Source organism: Lepidochelys olivacea (genome assembly GCF_965140295.1).
Source record: "Lepidochelys olivacea isolate rLepOli2 genome assembly, chromosome: 12".
NCBI classification, from domain to species: Eukaryota; Metazoa; Chordata; order Testudines; family Cheloniidae; genus Lepidochelys; species Lepidochelys olivacea.
Window position 1 is genome coordinate 40,930,807 of NC_140422.1, and position 16,206 is coordinate 40,947,012.

Below are 16,206 nucleotides of genomic sequence, written 5' to 3' on the forward strand. Positions count from 1 at the left end.
AGGGTCCAGTAGTCAGGGTGGCCTGTCCTTGTAGAGCAGAGCTGCACAGTGTGCTCTCTAAGGCACATCAGAACATTCCAGTCTGTGTAGGAGTGATGCGAGGATAATTTCAAACCTTGCGCTGGCTCCGAGGGAAGCTGTGTCCCTTTGGCTAAGAATCAGACCACCAAGGCCACGGAAGTATGCTCCTCTAATGTAAAAGGAGTGACCCTTCTCCCACTAGCAAATTCTAAATGTGGGCAAGGGATACACTCCACTTCTTTTACCAGTCCAAAGAGCAGGCTTGAAGTGGCTCAATGGCTTCTTCAACATATCATGATTAAAGGGGGAATCTCCTCATCACTCATCCATGAAACTTAATTGTGCCAAGAGATTTGCAAGCATAATACCTGCATATTACCATAGCCCAGGGCTACTGATGATCAGGTTTGCACTGATACATATGCACTTACAGGACTGCACCCTCCTCCTGGCCTGGCCACTGCCCAAAGGGGTCTGCGAAATAGCTTTTGGCACTGACCTCAGACCCTACCAAATGTGAGGCCTTACCCAGGAAGAGACAGGGCCAGCAGTGCCAGTCCTCTTCCTGAGGTTCAGCCTAGTGGTTAAACAAAGACCAAACGTTTTCCTCCCAGCAGCCAGATCACCTTCCAAGCTGTGTGACAACTTGAAAACGTAATGAAAACAAGGTGAGCTAGAGAGGGGGCAAAACTTGTGTTATTCAAGTGACCTGATGGAGATTCTTGCCCCTATTGTCCTCCTGGTATTGACTGAGGTAGCACCTTGAGCCAGCTTGCACGCTTTGTCAGTGATGCTGTTCCTGCAGCAGGGCTACACTCGGCAGCCAATGTAGAAAGAACAGTAGAGATGGCTGTGGCTTTTCTCTGCTCTTTGGAATGGTGGACCCAAGACAAATCAGGGAGGTCTCTAAACCCAATGGAAACCTTCCTTGCAAGTAGCAGGATCATAAATTTAGACAGCAGAGCAGGGACTTCCCTCCAAAACAAACAAGGGGCGTTTCTAAAAGGGTGGGGGAGAGCGAGCCACCGAGGGAAGGGGAAATGTGAGGGCCAGGGCCTTGGGGAAAGGGCCTCAGGGAAGGGGCATGGCTAGGGTGTTTGGTTTTGTGGGATTAGAAAGTGGGCAACACTAGACACTTGAGGGGAAGGCTCTGAGTTACTACAGAGAATTCTTTCCCAGGTGTCTAGCTGGTGGGTCTCACGCCCATGCTCAGGTCTAACGAATCACCGTATCTGCATTGGGAAGGAATTTCCCCCCAGGTCAGATTGGTAGAGACCTCGGGGGCGGGTGCAATAACTCAGTGCAGGGGTTGTCCAGGCCTGAAGGTCACCCCTGAACACAAGGACACAGATATATAAAATAAGCAGTTCCAATAGGAAACCTCTTTATTTAGAATCATTGTGTTATACATGAACAGAGAGCTTACATTGTACGATACCAAGACCACCAGGGTAGTGAACAGCAAGCACCATGTAATAATAGGGAGGCAAGATTCCCAACTCATCCCACTCTCAGATGCTATTGGAACCCAGTAGGTTAATTACCGCTACCTGACTGGAGGAGGTATGGCACTGACGCCTCCCTGAGTCAAGGGGAGATAGGAGTAGCCTGCAAGAGGCACCAACGCCCCCATGAGGAAGAGGTGGGAAGAGAAGAAATGCTCTCCTCGCCCTACGAAAGAGCAGAAAGGCATTTGAAAGTAGGGTAAAGCCAAGAGACCTGCCACCATGGCAGAGCCACACAGTGATAGAGACCAGAGAGGAGCCCACTGGGCCTTGTGTTGCAGAGGAAGCTATTTCTTCTGGGCTTTGACCTGGCTGTCAGGTGGGATGGCTTTCCACAGGTGCTGCCCCACACTCAGCCCATATTTCTGAGCTTTCTGGCGGTCCTGCACCTCCTGTTTCAGCACAAAGCCCCCTACGTAGCTCAGATCAAAGTTGATGTCTGGAACAAAACTGATAGGTTTCTCTTCCCAGATAGCTTCCAGTCGCTTCTTCCAGTCCTCCAGGATCTGCAAACGGGCATCCTCAGGAGCGTGACTAATGCTGTAGGCGATTTGGGGCTCCTAGACTTGCAAGCCACAGAAATGGAGCAGGCCACTCTAGAATGAGAAAACACAGGAAAGCTCTAAGACTGCCAAGGCTTTTATTTGGGCAGGACAGGCCGCCTTCAGTTCAAGGCTATTACAACTACTGGAGAAGGCCGAGAACCAAGAGTAACAGCACATACTGGTACCCTCAGGGTTTCTGGTTTGCTGTGAAAATCTAATTCCTCAAGTTATGTCTTGTTCTATGGGTTTAGCTGTACAGCAGGAGGGGTGACTTGCATCCCCTTGTGCTGCAGGAATTTTGGCCTGGAGTTTTATAGATTCCAAGACCAGAAGGGACAATTGTGATCATCCAGTCTGACCTCTGCTGTAGCATAGGCTGCAGAACTTCCCAGAACACAGCTTCTAGAAAGAGATCCAATCTTCATTTAAAAGTTGCCCATGATAGAGAATCCACCAAAACCCTTGGTTCGTCCCATGGTTAATTACTCTGTTTCCCCTCTCGTTTTGTCAAGCTTCCAGCCACAGGATCTTGTTCTACCTTTGTCTGCTAGATTGAGCAGCCCATTATTAAATATTTGTTCCCTTGGAGGAACTTAGAGCACACTCATCAAGTCACCCCTTATCCGTCTCTTTGTTACACTACACAGATTCAGCTCCTTGAGCCTATCACTACATGGTTAGAAAACCTGCCTTATAACCAATCTCGTGGCTCTTCTCTCAAATTTACAACATCCTTCTGGACTTGTGGGCACCAGCACTGGACACAGGATTCCAGCAGAGGTTGCACCAGCGCCCAATGCAGAGGTAAAGTGACCTGACTGCTCCTACGTGAGATTCCCCTGCTCATGTATCCCCGTCAGTGTTTCACTGAAAGCTCATGTGCAGCTGAGTAGCCCCCAAACTCTTCCCAGGCTCCAGTCCTCCAGCCTGTAAGCAACGCTGACATTCTTTGGGCCTAACTGCACCCCTTTATGTTACCCATACTAAAACTCACAGTGTTTGCTTGGGCCCAGTTGAATGGGACTCTTTAGTTTGACTGTTTCTCTTCAGTTCCCATCTGTGCTTCAAACAGGCAAGCAATACCTGCCAGCAACCCTGAGCTTTCCTCACCCCCTGTGCACGCAGGTTGGACCTGACCCCAGTTTCCCAAACTAGCACTGTGCCAGGGGCTGAGCAGGGGGGTCCTGGCACAGCAACCGAGGGATAGAGCCCTGCGTTACAGTGGAGTCAACCTAGATGTAGAGAAATGGCTTTGGGCCTCAAACCGCCAAGCCTACCCCATATCTAGTCTCTTTTCCAGCTGGCTGAGCCTATCCATCTCCACCGAAGCCTTGCCCTGGGGAGTGCCACAAGCCAGTGTTCAGTTCTATTACCCACACCACAGGCGGATACGCATATACGTGCTAGCTTCAACCTCTGGGGCAGGAGAGACAGATCCTTCCCTTTACAGGGACACTATCACCTCTCCCACTTTCCAGAATAGTGTCCGGTAATGATTATGCTTCTCTTTCAACCCAGGACTTTCCCCTTTCCTCTGGCAGGGAGAGATGGTACCTGGAATATCAGAAGGTCTGCAGCTTCAAGCTTCTGTTCTGCTACAATGTCGCTGCTCAGCCAACCTTCTGCCCATGCCAAGGCTGTCTCAGGACCATACTTGAAGTTCTTGGGGTCTTTTGACTTACCTGAGATAGGAGACAGAGGTCAGTACTAAGAACAAAGATGGGAAATGCTGAACTTTAAGGGGAGTAGTGATGTTCAGTACCAGTGATGGCACAGGGTTAAATTTCATCTTGTATAGGTCAGAAATGGTGACACTCCAGCCTCTCTTCTGCAGCACACCCACAGCAGTATCTTTCATGGCATGATTGAAGGAGTTCTTCTCCTCGTGTGCCAACACAATCAGGGCCTTTCTTCCTGCAAAGCACATCAGCAAGCTAGAGCCCTTTCCTCCTTTGTGGGAGAAAGGGACACCCAAGAGACCAATCATAAAACTGAGCAGCTTTTCTATGATTTGCCTTTGGGGTGACCAAGAACTGACTCTTTAGAACAAGGGGACTGACTATTCTGTGCACTTTCATAAACCCGCAGGTGTCACTCAAAGCATTGCAAAGTGTTGTGTGATTAGTATGTGGGACTCCCCTACTGTTCCTAAAAACTGTGCACAGATCCTAGCTGATGCAACAGTCCGTTCAGCAATTGGCAGGGGTGGGGGCTGTGTACAAGCCTCCCTCCATGCACCCTCCCAGACACATGCTCCTAGTACATGCTGTACTCCAGACTCAGCAACAAATGTGAATCGAGGCAGGAGGGATTTGGGGGCAAAGGGGAGGACAAAGTATATCCCATAAAACCCTGTCTAGCAAAACTTCATACATCAGCCCAACTTGCCACCACCTCTCCTGGTCAGCCAGGGATCAAGCTGTCATGGACAGTGGTCCTCAGAGGACAGTACTGTGATACCAGACCCTTGGCCCAAACCTCATGTTACAGTCTGTAAATATGAAATTTATTTGCATTACTGTGTCCTCGAGGAGCCCAATGTGCTAGGTACTGCACTACCAGAGCAAAAAAGATGGTCCTTGTGCCAAAGACCTCCCAAGCCAAGTAGAAGACAAGAGACCGACCGACAGGGGAGCATGAGAATCAAGGAGATAACGTTGGCTGGCACAACAGGTGATGGCCCCAGCAGCCCAGGGTTCCATATGCACCCCAGGAAAGGTGGGTTCTGAAGGAGGACACTGCTGTGTGGATGTTCATGCGAAGCACCTCTCGTGCGAGCCTGTAGGTGCCGGTTTGAAAATGTAACTGGGCACTGGAGGCTGGCACCACTGGCTGATTGATCGAGGCAGAAGTCGGCCTTTCCATACTGACTGAAAGGTGACAGGTTGGGTGGTGGCAGGCCATGAAGGGCCTTGGAAGGAAAGACAAGTAGCCTGATAAAGAGGAATCAGTGGAGGGATACAAAGAGGGATGGTGCCGTAATCCTTATGAGAGCCCGGACAAGAGTTTTAGCTGTGTGGATGGATCGGAAAGGGGCTCTTAGATGTTACACACAAAGAATTGGGAAGATTTACTCAGCCTGAGTGACGGGCAGGGAGGTAGTAGTGTCCAGAGAGACCAAGAAAGGAAGTAGCAGTGAGAGCAAGATGAAGAGCTCTGGTTTAGCCATGTTGAGCTAGAACAAACAGCTAAAAGAAAAGGAGTACTTGTGGCACCTTAGAGACTAACCAATTTATTAGAGCATAAGCTTTCGTGAGCTACAGCTCACTTCCTCAGATGCATATCGTGGAAACTGCAGCAGACTTTATATATACACAGAGAATATGAACCAATACCTCCTCCCACCCCACTGTCCTGCTGGTAATAGCTTATCTAAAGTGATCATCAGGTGGGCCATGCTGGAAATGTCATGAAGGTTATGACTTGTCTGTGACTTTCCCTACAACCTATCCTTTGGAAAAACATCCAATCTCAATTGGAAAAACTGCCAGTTATGGAGAAACCACCATGACGAAGGTTAAGATTTTGTTGCTATTATTTTTAGGAAAAGTTGCGTACAGGTCACGGGCAATAAACAAAAATTCACAGAAGGTTATGACTTGTCTGTGACTTTTACTACAAATAACCAGCACTGGGGGGAGGGAGAAGGACTGACAGCTCCAGCTCCCACTCCCAGCACCAATGACAGCAGCTTACAGCTCCAGGGCCCCCTCCAGCATGGGGCTGAAGCGGAAAATGTCACAAAGGTTTCTGAAAGGCACAGAATCCGTGACCTCCATGACAAAAATCTTATCCTGAACCATGACCCTTGAGAAGTTCCTCCAAGAATAGTTACTCTCACTGTTACAAGTTTACACCTTTTATTTCCAGTCTGTATTGTCTAGCTTCAACTTCCAGCATGAGCTGAATTGTGTTAGACCTTTCTCTGCTAGATAGAAGATCCCATTTTTCAATATTTTTCCACCATGTAGCGGACAATACGCTACAGACAAATCAAGTCAGCCCTTAACCTTCTCTTTGTTAAACTAAGTAGATTGTGCTCTTTGAGTCTGTTCCTATGAGGCAGGTTTTCTAATCCTTTAATCTTTCTCATGGATCTTCTCTGATCCCTGTCCCATTTATCAACGTCCTTCTTGACTTGTGGACACCAGAACTGGATGCATTATTCCAGCAGCGGTCGCACCAGTGCCAAATACAGAGGTAAAATAACCTCTCTACTCAGACTCAAGATTCCACTGTTTATGCATCCCAGGATCGCATTAGCACTTTTGGCCACAGCATCACAGTGGGTGCTCATGTTCAACGGATTATCCATCACGATTAAGGCTGCGAGTCTGTCACAGAGGTCATGGATTCTGTGACCTCCATGACTTCTGAAGTGCCCAGTGCGCCTGGCTCAAGGGCAGCAAGGGCAGCCCTTGCACCAGGTGCACTGGCCGCTGCTGGGGCAGTCTCGGGCCATTGCATCCTACACCCCTCCAGCAGCAGAGTTGGGGTGTGGGAGGGTGCAGGGGGTTGGGGCATGGGAGGGGATGAGGTGGGCTCTGGGTGGCACTTATTTGGGGGGCTCCCCAGAAGTGGTGACATCCCCCTTGCTCAGCTGCCAGGTGGAGGTGTGGCCAGGCAGCTCTGTGAGCTGTGACTAAAATGTAGCCTTAATCATGATCCCCAAATCTCTTTGGGTCACTGCCTCCCAGGATAGTTTCTCCCATCCTGTAAGTGTGGCCTGCATTCTTTGTTCCTAGATATATACATTCAGCCATATTAAAATGCATCTTGTTTGCTTGTATCAATCTATCCAAATCATTCGGTCAGTGACCTGTCTTCATTATTTACCACTCTCCCAATTTTTGGCAGATCTGCAAACTTTTACTGATTGATTTTATGTTTTTTCCCAGGTCATTAATAAAAATGTTAAATAGCACAGGTCCAAGAACTGATCTTTGTGAGACACTCCCCCCAGAAAGGTTTTCACTCGATGATTCCCCATTTACAAATACATTGAGATCTATCAGTTAGCCAGCGTTTAATCCAGTTAGTGTGCCGTATTGGTTTTTCTGTTTCTAGTTTGTTTGTAAGGCTGCTTGTCTTGAGGGAAAGAGTGAGAGGTTAGGGAGAACAATGAGGTCAGCGCGAGAGGGCGCGCAAGTATGATAAGGAGATGGATGACTGGGGCAAGCGGAGGAGAGCAAACAAGTGTGTGTGCATGTGACAGGAGGAGGCGAGAACTGCAGGGGAATGCAAGCCAATGGGAGGGAGAAAGACATCTTGTGTCTTGTCAACTTTCTTTTGGAGGAAATCTGCGAGATCCTGTGCAGAGAGAGAAGTGGAGACAGGAGACGAGGGTTTGAGGAGTGAATCAAAGGGGGCAAACATGCAGCTGAGATTGCAGGCCTGGAGTTCAGCCAACTAGAGAAGTGGGGTTGTTTAGCAAGGAAGATGGCAGAAGTGAGGGAAGAGATCATGAATTTGTAAAGGAGGAAGTCGGCCTGGTCAGGGGATTTCTGCTGGAGATACTCCACAGCAAGAGTGAAGGCAGCTGATGTTGGAGATGAGCCAAGGCTCCTCTGGCCCCCTGCCCTGGAGCCGCTCAGCTCAACCCCACCATGACCTGGGCACTGTCTGCCCAGCAGTCTGCAGCACCAGTCCACTCCCCATTCCCTGCCTGGTCCTAACCACCCCCACTCCTGGGTCCACCCCTACAGGGGAGGGCCTAATTTTCAGGCTCCTAGCATGGGACAGCCACAGAAGGTAGCAGCTTGGGTAGGGGGCTTCCCAGGCAGCAGGGCCCATAGCAGCCAGTACTGGCTGGTGCCACCAGGAACAGCCCTGTGCCATTCAGTGTCTGAGCTATAACCATGAGTTCCCTGACCTGGGTAGGGACGAGCTGGGGAGGGGAGAACTTCCCCAGAGCCTGTTAGGGGGCTCTTCCTTTCCCCCACCATGGGCAGCCCCACCTGCCTCTTTCCCTATGGGGCAGCCACCACCCCACAGGAAAGAAACCAGGAGAGCTCCCAAAATCTGCTACCCTCAGGAATCTACCACCCTGGGCAACTACCAGAGTTGCCAATTGCCAGCATGACCTGTGCGTGCGAGGGGAGGAGATGGGGGTGGGTGCTTGGTGGAGACCAAGTCAACTGATCAGCCCCTTTGGTGAGCAGTTGAAGCAGGGGATATAACTTGCCCTTGGCAGTGGGACTGACTTCTCTGTATTTGGGAGACAAGTGCAAAGGTGCTGCCCAACTGTGGGGAACCTCTCAACTGCTTCTACGTTATAGTTTTGAACCCTCTCTAACAAAACTCATTCCCCTGTCCACCAAGCCCAGCCTCTGGTCTCTAGACCCCAGACACAGCTACTTCAGCCCTGCTCTGCTCAGATTTGTTTGATATTGATTCCAGAGCATGAAGGGAGGGTCCTGGATTAGTGAGATACTCGCCTTGTGATCAATTTATGGATCTGGACTATAGATGTCTGTAATGGGCTGAGAGAAACCACAGCTGTTTCACTATGACTCTGCACCCAGGGGTCAGGATACTGTGTCACAGCCAGGGCCATGGAAAACATAAGAACGGCCACATTGGGTCAGACCAAAGGTCCATCTAGCCCAGTATCCTGTCTGCTGACAGTGGCCAATGCCAGGTGCCCCAGAGGGAATGAGCAGAACAGGTCATCATCAAGTGATTCATCCCCTGTCGCCCATTCCCAGCTTCTGGCACACACAGATGAGGGACACCATCCCTGCCATCCTGGCTAACAACCATTGATGGACCTATCCGCCATGAATTTATCTTGTTCTTTTTTGAACCCTGTTATAGTCTTGGCCTTTACAACATCCTCTGGCAAGGAGTTCCACAGGTTGACTGTGGGTTGTGTGAAGAAATACTTCCTTTTGTTTGTTCTTGTGTTATGAGAAGGAGTAAATGAAGAGCTAGGTATTATTGTATTATGCTAACGGCCCAGCTTGGAAGAAAAGTGCACCTTACTCTCCAGTAAGGAATAACTGTGTATCCTTTATTTCAAAGTCACCACCTCCATTAAAAAAAAAAAGACAAGGAAAAAGACAAGAACATGCGCCCTTGTCATCGAGAGCAGACCTGATACCAGACACCAGCCCGGGTGTTACAGGATGAGATGCACAATCAGTGGGCCTTGAGCTGTTCAATGACTGGAAATAGCCCCGAACCCACCGTTCACAGCGGGGGGGGGAGGCAGCGGCCCCCCCAGTACCCCTGCCCCATACGCTGGGGGCGGTTGGGTTTTGGCAACGCCGCGCCAGGTGCCCGCCCAGCCCAAGCCGCTCAGGGTCCCTGCGGGGCTTGCCGTGTCCTGGGGCCAGCGCTCCCCGGCCCACTTCAACACACTTTGCCCGGGTACTGTGCGGGCCGGAGCCCGGGCAGGGCAGAGCGAGGCGGTGCGCAACGCAGGGGGGCTCCGGGGCGGGCAGGGCAGGGAAGGGAGCGGGGACAGGACAGGACCTGACCCGGGTGCCCTGGGCTGGGCAGACATGCTGCTGCGAAGAGCCGGCGCCGGAGTGCCCAGAGCAGCCATTTACGTGGGGAGTGGCCCGGACAGACATGCACCCGCCTGGCCCCAGTGCAGCAAAGCCGCGGGCTGGGCTGGGCCGGCCGCAGCTTCCCGCTCCCTCGCTCACCTGCCATAGCAGCTGGCGATCCAGACTTGGGGCCACAGCACGAACAGGTGGGGCGCCCCTCATTAGCGCTTATAATGGCCCCGGCCTCCCCCCCGAGCCCTGTCGTGAGCGTAAAAAGGTCATGCGGACTATTGTACGCGTTGCTGTTTATGCTGTTCTTAATCACTGTCTTAGGGGAAAGCTTTTTGAAGATTGTGAGGGCTGTGTCATAGATGTGCCAGGCCAGTGGCATCATGACTGTGTGACTTGGACTTCGGTGGATATAAACTGCCAGCTCCGGGGCCTGTGTGCTGAGCTGTGTTTGGAAAGCTTATTAAACGCTGTGATTGCCATAGGTTATGCTATGCAATGTCTGTGCCTCACCCAAGAACATTTAGCGCAAGGGGTGACCTTGATAAATGCTGTGCAATTCAGTGGAGACCCTGACCATGTTTTAAAGAAAATGGCCAAACTGGAAGATGCCTACTTAGAGCGTTATATTGACCGTCTGGTCCGCACAAAAAGTTACAGAACCCTGCTTCAGAAAAAGCTCTTTGTAAGAAATCTAAAAAGATGAAGTAAGAAAATGGTGAGGGGCCAAACATGCGATATTAAACTTGGTAGCTGTAAATTTAAAAAAAACAATCTATTGAAAAGGGCTTTGTGACTCTCTGTGTTTCTGTTAAAAGGTCTCTGGCCCTTAAGGGAGCTTAAAGGTTTTTTTTTTTTCTTTCTTTAATGGAGCATCTTGGTTTGTTTTCAAGGAGCTGTATGTCTTTTAAATAAAAAAAAAAATTGTTTGTGAGAACCTAGCTCTTGTGTCTTTTGTGTAAGAGAGACCCATTGACAGCAAAAAAGCTGAAATGTATGTTGTGGGAGGGGAAAAATATCCTAAAAATGTGTTTACAATAAAACAAACAGGGATGGTTCAGACGTGTGGTTGAGTACAATAGAGCTGACTTATTCTGTTGAACTGAATGGGTTTAACCCCCGCCCTCGTGAATAGCCAGGGTGACTGCGATTACTCACCCTTGTTGTCATTAGAGGACTGTCAGGTGTGAGTGGCTGTTTTGAAAATATGCCCCTCAGCTGCCCTTGCTTCCACTGAAAGGGGCCCCCAAGTCTCCAGCAAGGAACTAGCTGGCTCTGAACTATTTTCTGTCCTTTGGCCTTAAACTCCAGGGAAATCTCACAGCAACAGCACTGTCCCGTGCCTCCCCGTTCTCTTTTATGGAGCTGGCTGATTGTCCCCTGTGATGGGGAATTGTGAGTAGAGGGAAGCCAGGCAAGCTATGAAGTTGTCAGAACTCCACACTGAACAACATGGGTATAGCTCCATCGGATAACAGCAGCAAACAAAAGATTTTGCCCTGTGGCTGCTCAAGTGCAGAGAAATAGGTGTGACCGTTGAGCATGTGCTGAGGTTATAAAGGGCATGGCAGGGTTACCTCTGAGAACACTCACTTCCTCCACCACAATTCCCATCCGCGACACAATGCTGGAGAGGAACTAATGTCCTCCAGGGGGCAAAGAGACTTGGGACATCTTGCTTTCCTTTTGAGGAGAGCTCAGTTTCTTAGCCCAGGCTCTGTCTGGAGGCACTATTCACAGCATCATGGTCATTAAGGAGTGGAGCTAGATGTCACACATCAATTCAGCGTTCCCCAGTGCCAACAATTAGCAGCCTCTTTTTTATGTTGTTGCGTCAGTGGAATGTTGGGATTAGGCAGAAAGATTCCAGAGCCCCTTAGAGACGACCGCAAACCTATGGCAGAGCGATCACGAGCAGCCTATGCCCGCTCTGCAGGCTGGTGTTCCCAGGCAGTGTCCCTTCTGTTTTTGTTTCATTGGTGCAGTTCAGTTCTTATCTCGGGCTTGTTTGGGATGATCACTATGCAGCTTTGTAATGCTGCAATGATTGAATGGCGAATTATGTTTTTCGGTGTATATTGAGCACATGGCCATCAAGAGATTTAAACTGAATTTTCTCTTTCTGGACAGTCTAGTCCAGTCCTGTAGATGTAACTGTTTTCATCATCAAGTGACTTGCTCTCAGGCAGCTCTAGTGACATGTGGTGCAACGATGCTGTCATTAAGTGGGGCTGCAAACCTCACCTACGCGTTAATGGTAAGGATGACTGCCTCCTGCCCAAACTAAAAGTAAGGTTGGGAAGTGGACTACATACTAAAAATTAAGGTGGCCGTGGACCACACGGTAGCACTCCAGAGACTGCAGTCAACCACCTCTAGCTTCTCTCAGCAGGAGACCAGCATTACTGAGCACCAGACTCTGAAATAATGGAGAGGAATCTGAAAATCAGATCAGCCATCAACTCAGGATGCTGCGGAGGGTCAGCTGGACTTCAAGAAAGCTTTGCTGATTGTGGACGGTATCCAGAGCAATAATTAGAGAGAGAAACAAAAGGAAGGAGTCCAACAGAGTCCACCTGTTACCGCAGTACTTAGTCCGGCAAAATAAGGAGCATTAACAAGTGAATTAAGTGCCAGGCAGGCCTCTGAGCAAAGCCAGACACCCAGGTGCAAACTTCATTCATGGGACAGCATCCCCAAAGTTCTATGGGCACATTCACTTCACTCACGACAATGAGCCCAGTGTCTGTGGGGACTGTAGGAGTTTGCTTCCTTAGATACCAGCCACCTAGGGAACCTCCTCTGGTGGACGGCCCTCAGCACCTGATATACCGATGGAAACAACAGCTTCTCTGGACTCTGGATTACTGATTAACTCAGCAAGTCTAATTCAGCATCTGTCATCACGGTCTGCATTTGCAAAGTTGCACTATTGCCAGAGCAAGGAATTGTCGTGTTGACTCTAATTCAGTTTGCAAGTGTGTTCTGTACATACCAAATACCTCTGGAATGACATGCCGGCATCGAACTTGGTGACAAACAAGTTGGCTTGATGGAAGATTCCTCCATCAGCCTGTGAAGGAAACAGCTGGAGCCTTATGCTAACTGCTTAGCTAATGTCTTACAGGATACAGGCCTATACGTTCCTTTGTGTCAGTGCTAAGACGCCAGCTCTATGAGCTACACGCTCACCTTTGCTGGGGTAATTGCTAATGAGCCCCATCACAACTGGTACAGGGTGGTGGTTGATTACTTGGGGCCAGTCTCAGGCTCTTGATACGGAGGGTCAGTGACAAGATGGACTGGTTTGGGTTGTGTAGTTATAACTGCAGCACAGGGATGCTCTGGTGTCTGATATAAATATGCTGTGGGCCTCATGGTTGCATATTGACCTGACTCATCACCTGCCTAATTTAGTTTGGAAATCCATAATAATTAAGGCGACCTTTATGTCATGGAGGTCATGGAAGTCCTGAATCCCTGACATTCTCTGCTTCAGCCCCAGGGGCTGCAGGACTCTAGAGCTGACAGCCAGTGGGGCCCTGGCAGGGTTCCCGAGACAGGCGACAGCCTCCAGCCTCCTCATGGGGCCGCCTGCAAGGTTCCAGCGACAGGTGACAGGCTCCTGAGGGGGCCCTCCTCAGGGTTCCAGTGATGGACGACAGCCTCGCACCGGGGGATGCCTTAGGCGAGCGGGTGGGGGTGTCCCATTTTCTCTTTGGGAAATATGGTCACCCTGCAGCTCCCAGCCACCCTGGGCAGAGGGCTCCCCCGCCCCGCAGCTTCCGGCTGCCATGGGCAGAGGGGGAACCCCACAGCTTCCAGCCACCATGGAGCCACAGCAGCAAAAGTCACAGACAGGACACGGCTGTCCAAGACAAGCTGTAATGCGTATTGGAAAACATACAGCGGCATCTCTCTTGGTCTTGCTGCAAAACTGATATTTGAGATATTGGGGGAGTTGGTAGCAAGGTTGACTGCCCCTTTATGGCCAGGAGGCCAGTGAACCCTGCCTTGATATACCTATGCTGGTGGTGGGCTGAAGAGGAGGGGAGCTCTGCAACAGAAGTCTGACTGGGAGGGAAGCAGGCAGACTGCTTCTGCTGGGGGGCAAAAAGCCTGGCAAAGGCCAGGAGCTGAGGACTGTGGCTGGCTAGAGCTCTGGGTAGCAGGCTGGGCCCCAGCCGGCGTGTTGGGTTGACCAGGCCCCAAGGGCCTAGTGCCTGTCGGTGGTGTTGAGACAGGCATTGCAGCTGGGTCTGCATAAACATAGGGGGCTGGCAGGTCCAAAGAGTCCTTTTCTTTGTGCTTTCAGTGGATGTTGTCTACAGTGGGACCATTGCACGTGTACTGCTGTATTGTCTTTCCTGTTTTTGAACCAGCAGAGGAAGGGTCTTCAGTGAGATCAGCATCTGGATGGGAGAATCTCTAGCCAATGCAGAGCTTTTAGAATTATATAAATATGACAGGTTTCCACACATCTCTTTTTGCCTTATGATCTGCCCCTAGCTCTCATTTTTGGCACCATTGCCCATTTTGAAAAGAGTTTTACAAAATTATTTAATTTATCTGTATTGGATACATTAGAACTAAACGAATAAATATAGCTTTCATGCCTTTTCCTAGTTTTTGGAGGAAAATATTCTTTTTATAATCATAGAATCATCGAACTGGAAGGGACCTTGAGAGGTCTCTAGTCCAGTCCCCTGCACTCAAGGCAAGACTAAGTATTATCTAGACCATCCCTGACATGTGTTTGTCTAACCTGTTCTTAAAAATCTCCAATGATGGAGATTCCACAACCTCCCTAGGCAATTTATTCCAGTGCTTAACCACCCTGACAGTTAGGAAGTCTTTCCTAATGTCCAACCTAAACTGCCCTTGCTGCAATTTAAGCCCATTGCTTCTGGTCCTATCCTCAGAGGTTAAGAAGAACAATTTCTCTCCCTCCTCCTTCTAACAACCTTTTATGTACTTGAAAACTGTTATCATGTCCCCTCTCAAGTCTTCTCTTCTCCAGACTAAACAAACCCAATTTTTTCAGTCTTCCCTCATGGGTCATGTTTTCTAGACCTTTAATCATTTTTGTTGCTCTTCTCTGGACTTTCTCCAATTTGTCCACGTCTTACCTGAAATGTGGTACCCAGAACTGGACACAATACTCCAGCTGAGGCCTAATCAGCGTGGAGTAGAGCAGAAGAATTACTTCTCATGTCTTGCTTACAACACTCCTGCTAATACATCCCAGAATGATGTTTGCTTTTTTTTGCAACAGTGTTATGCTGTTGACTCATATTTAGCTTGTGATCCCCTCTGACCCCCAGATCCCTTTCCACAGTCCTCCTTTCTAGGCAGTCATGTCCCATTCTGCATGTGTGGAACTGATTGTTCCTTCCTAAGTGGAATACTTTGCATTTGTCCCTATTGAATTTCATCCTATTTACTTCAGACCATTTCTCCAGTTTGTCCAGATCATTTTGAATTTTAATCCTCTCCTCCAAAGCACTTGCAACCCCTCCCAGCTTGGTATCATCTGCAAACTTTGAGTGTATTCTCTATGCCATTATCTAAAACATTGATGAAGATATTGAACAGAACCAGACCCAGAACCGATCCCTGCAGGACCCCACTCATCATGCCCTTCCAGGATGACTGTGAACCATTGATAACTCCTCTCTGGGAATGCATTTAGGGTAGTTCTAAATAAAGACTAGTAAACAGGTGTATGAAGTCAGAATGATAGAAGAATAAAGGAGGAGGATTAACCTGTATTCTTACAGAAAAATAATTTTAACACAGCACATTTCTAAATAAAATCACTAAATAACTTACTAAATCTTAGTAGCAGCGGAATAAAGAATTGTTAATACATATATCTGTATCAGGGTGTGTGTGTGTGTGTATATATTATATATATAACATGCATTTTTAAAGGAAAAATATTTTTATGTAGTTAGTGCATTTCTAAATAAAATCATTCAATACCTATGCAAAGTATTAATGACAGGAATAAAGGAGGAGTATTAATAGATATATAAGCATACATTTTAGCAAAAAGAATTGTATGCAGTTATTACACTTCTAAAGATAGTTGATTTAAACAACTGCACAAAGATCACAAAGTATTAGTGATAGAAAACCTGCATCCAGAAAACTAGTCCCATACTACAGGGGACATCTTTCAGAGATGACCAAAAAGGTTTTGAAACAGCAAGAAAGGAAAAAAAGGCAGAGGGCAGAAAAAAGCATCTCATCCCACAGACAGTTACTGGCCAAATGACACAAACTGCTCTGTTTATACTGACCTGATACTTGGTAAAGCAGCCCACATCCTTCCATGTATTTATACCTGCTCCTGTATCTTTTACTTCATATATTGGATGAATTGGGTTCTAGCCCATGACAGCTTATGCCCAAATAAATTTGCCACAAGGACTCCTCCTTTCCCCCCACCTCTATTCTAGGAGCTTGTGATAACCTCATTGGCTGAGCCAGTCAGAAGGTATTCTTTAATCACGGAACCTCTAGTGGGATGACACATCACACAATATTACAACGGGTCACATTTTCCTGAGTCCTGCTGAGCACAGTACTTTATGGATTTATCCATCAATATCTAACTGACCCATAGTT

General features: G+C 48.6%; 1 protein-coding gene across 1 annotated transcript; it reads right to left on the reverse strand.

Moving 5' to 3' along the window:
• Nucleotides 1-1,388: 1,388 nt before the first annotated feature.
• NQO1 (NAD(P)H quinone dehydrogenase 1) lies at nt 1,389-11,187 on the reverse strand (the record flags this gene model as incomplete). Its single annotated transcript, XM_084644405.1, is given in 5 exon segments — nt 1,389-2,086; nt 2,090-2,122; nt 3,626-3,748; nt 3,834-3,985; nt 11,151-11,187. Coding segments are annotated over 5 exon segments (618 nt in total). The 3' UTR covers nt 1,389-1,813.
• Nucleotides 11,188-16,206: the final 5,019 nt, after the last annotated feature.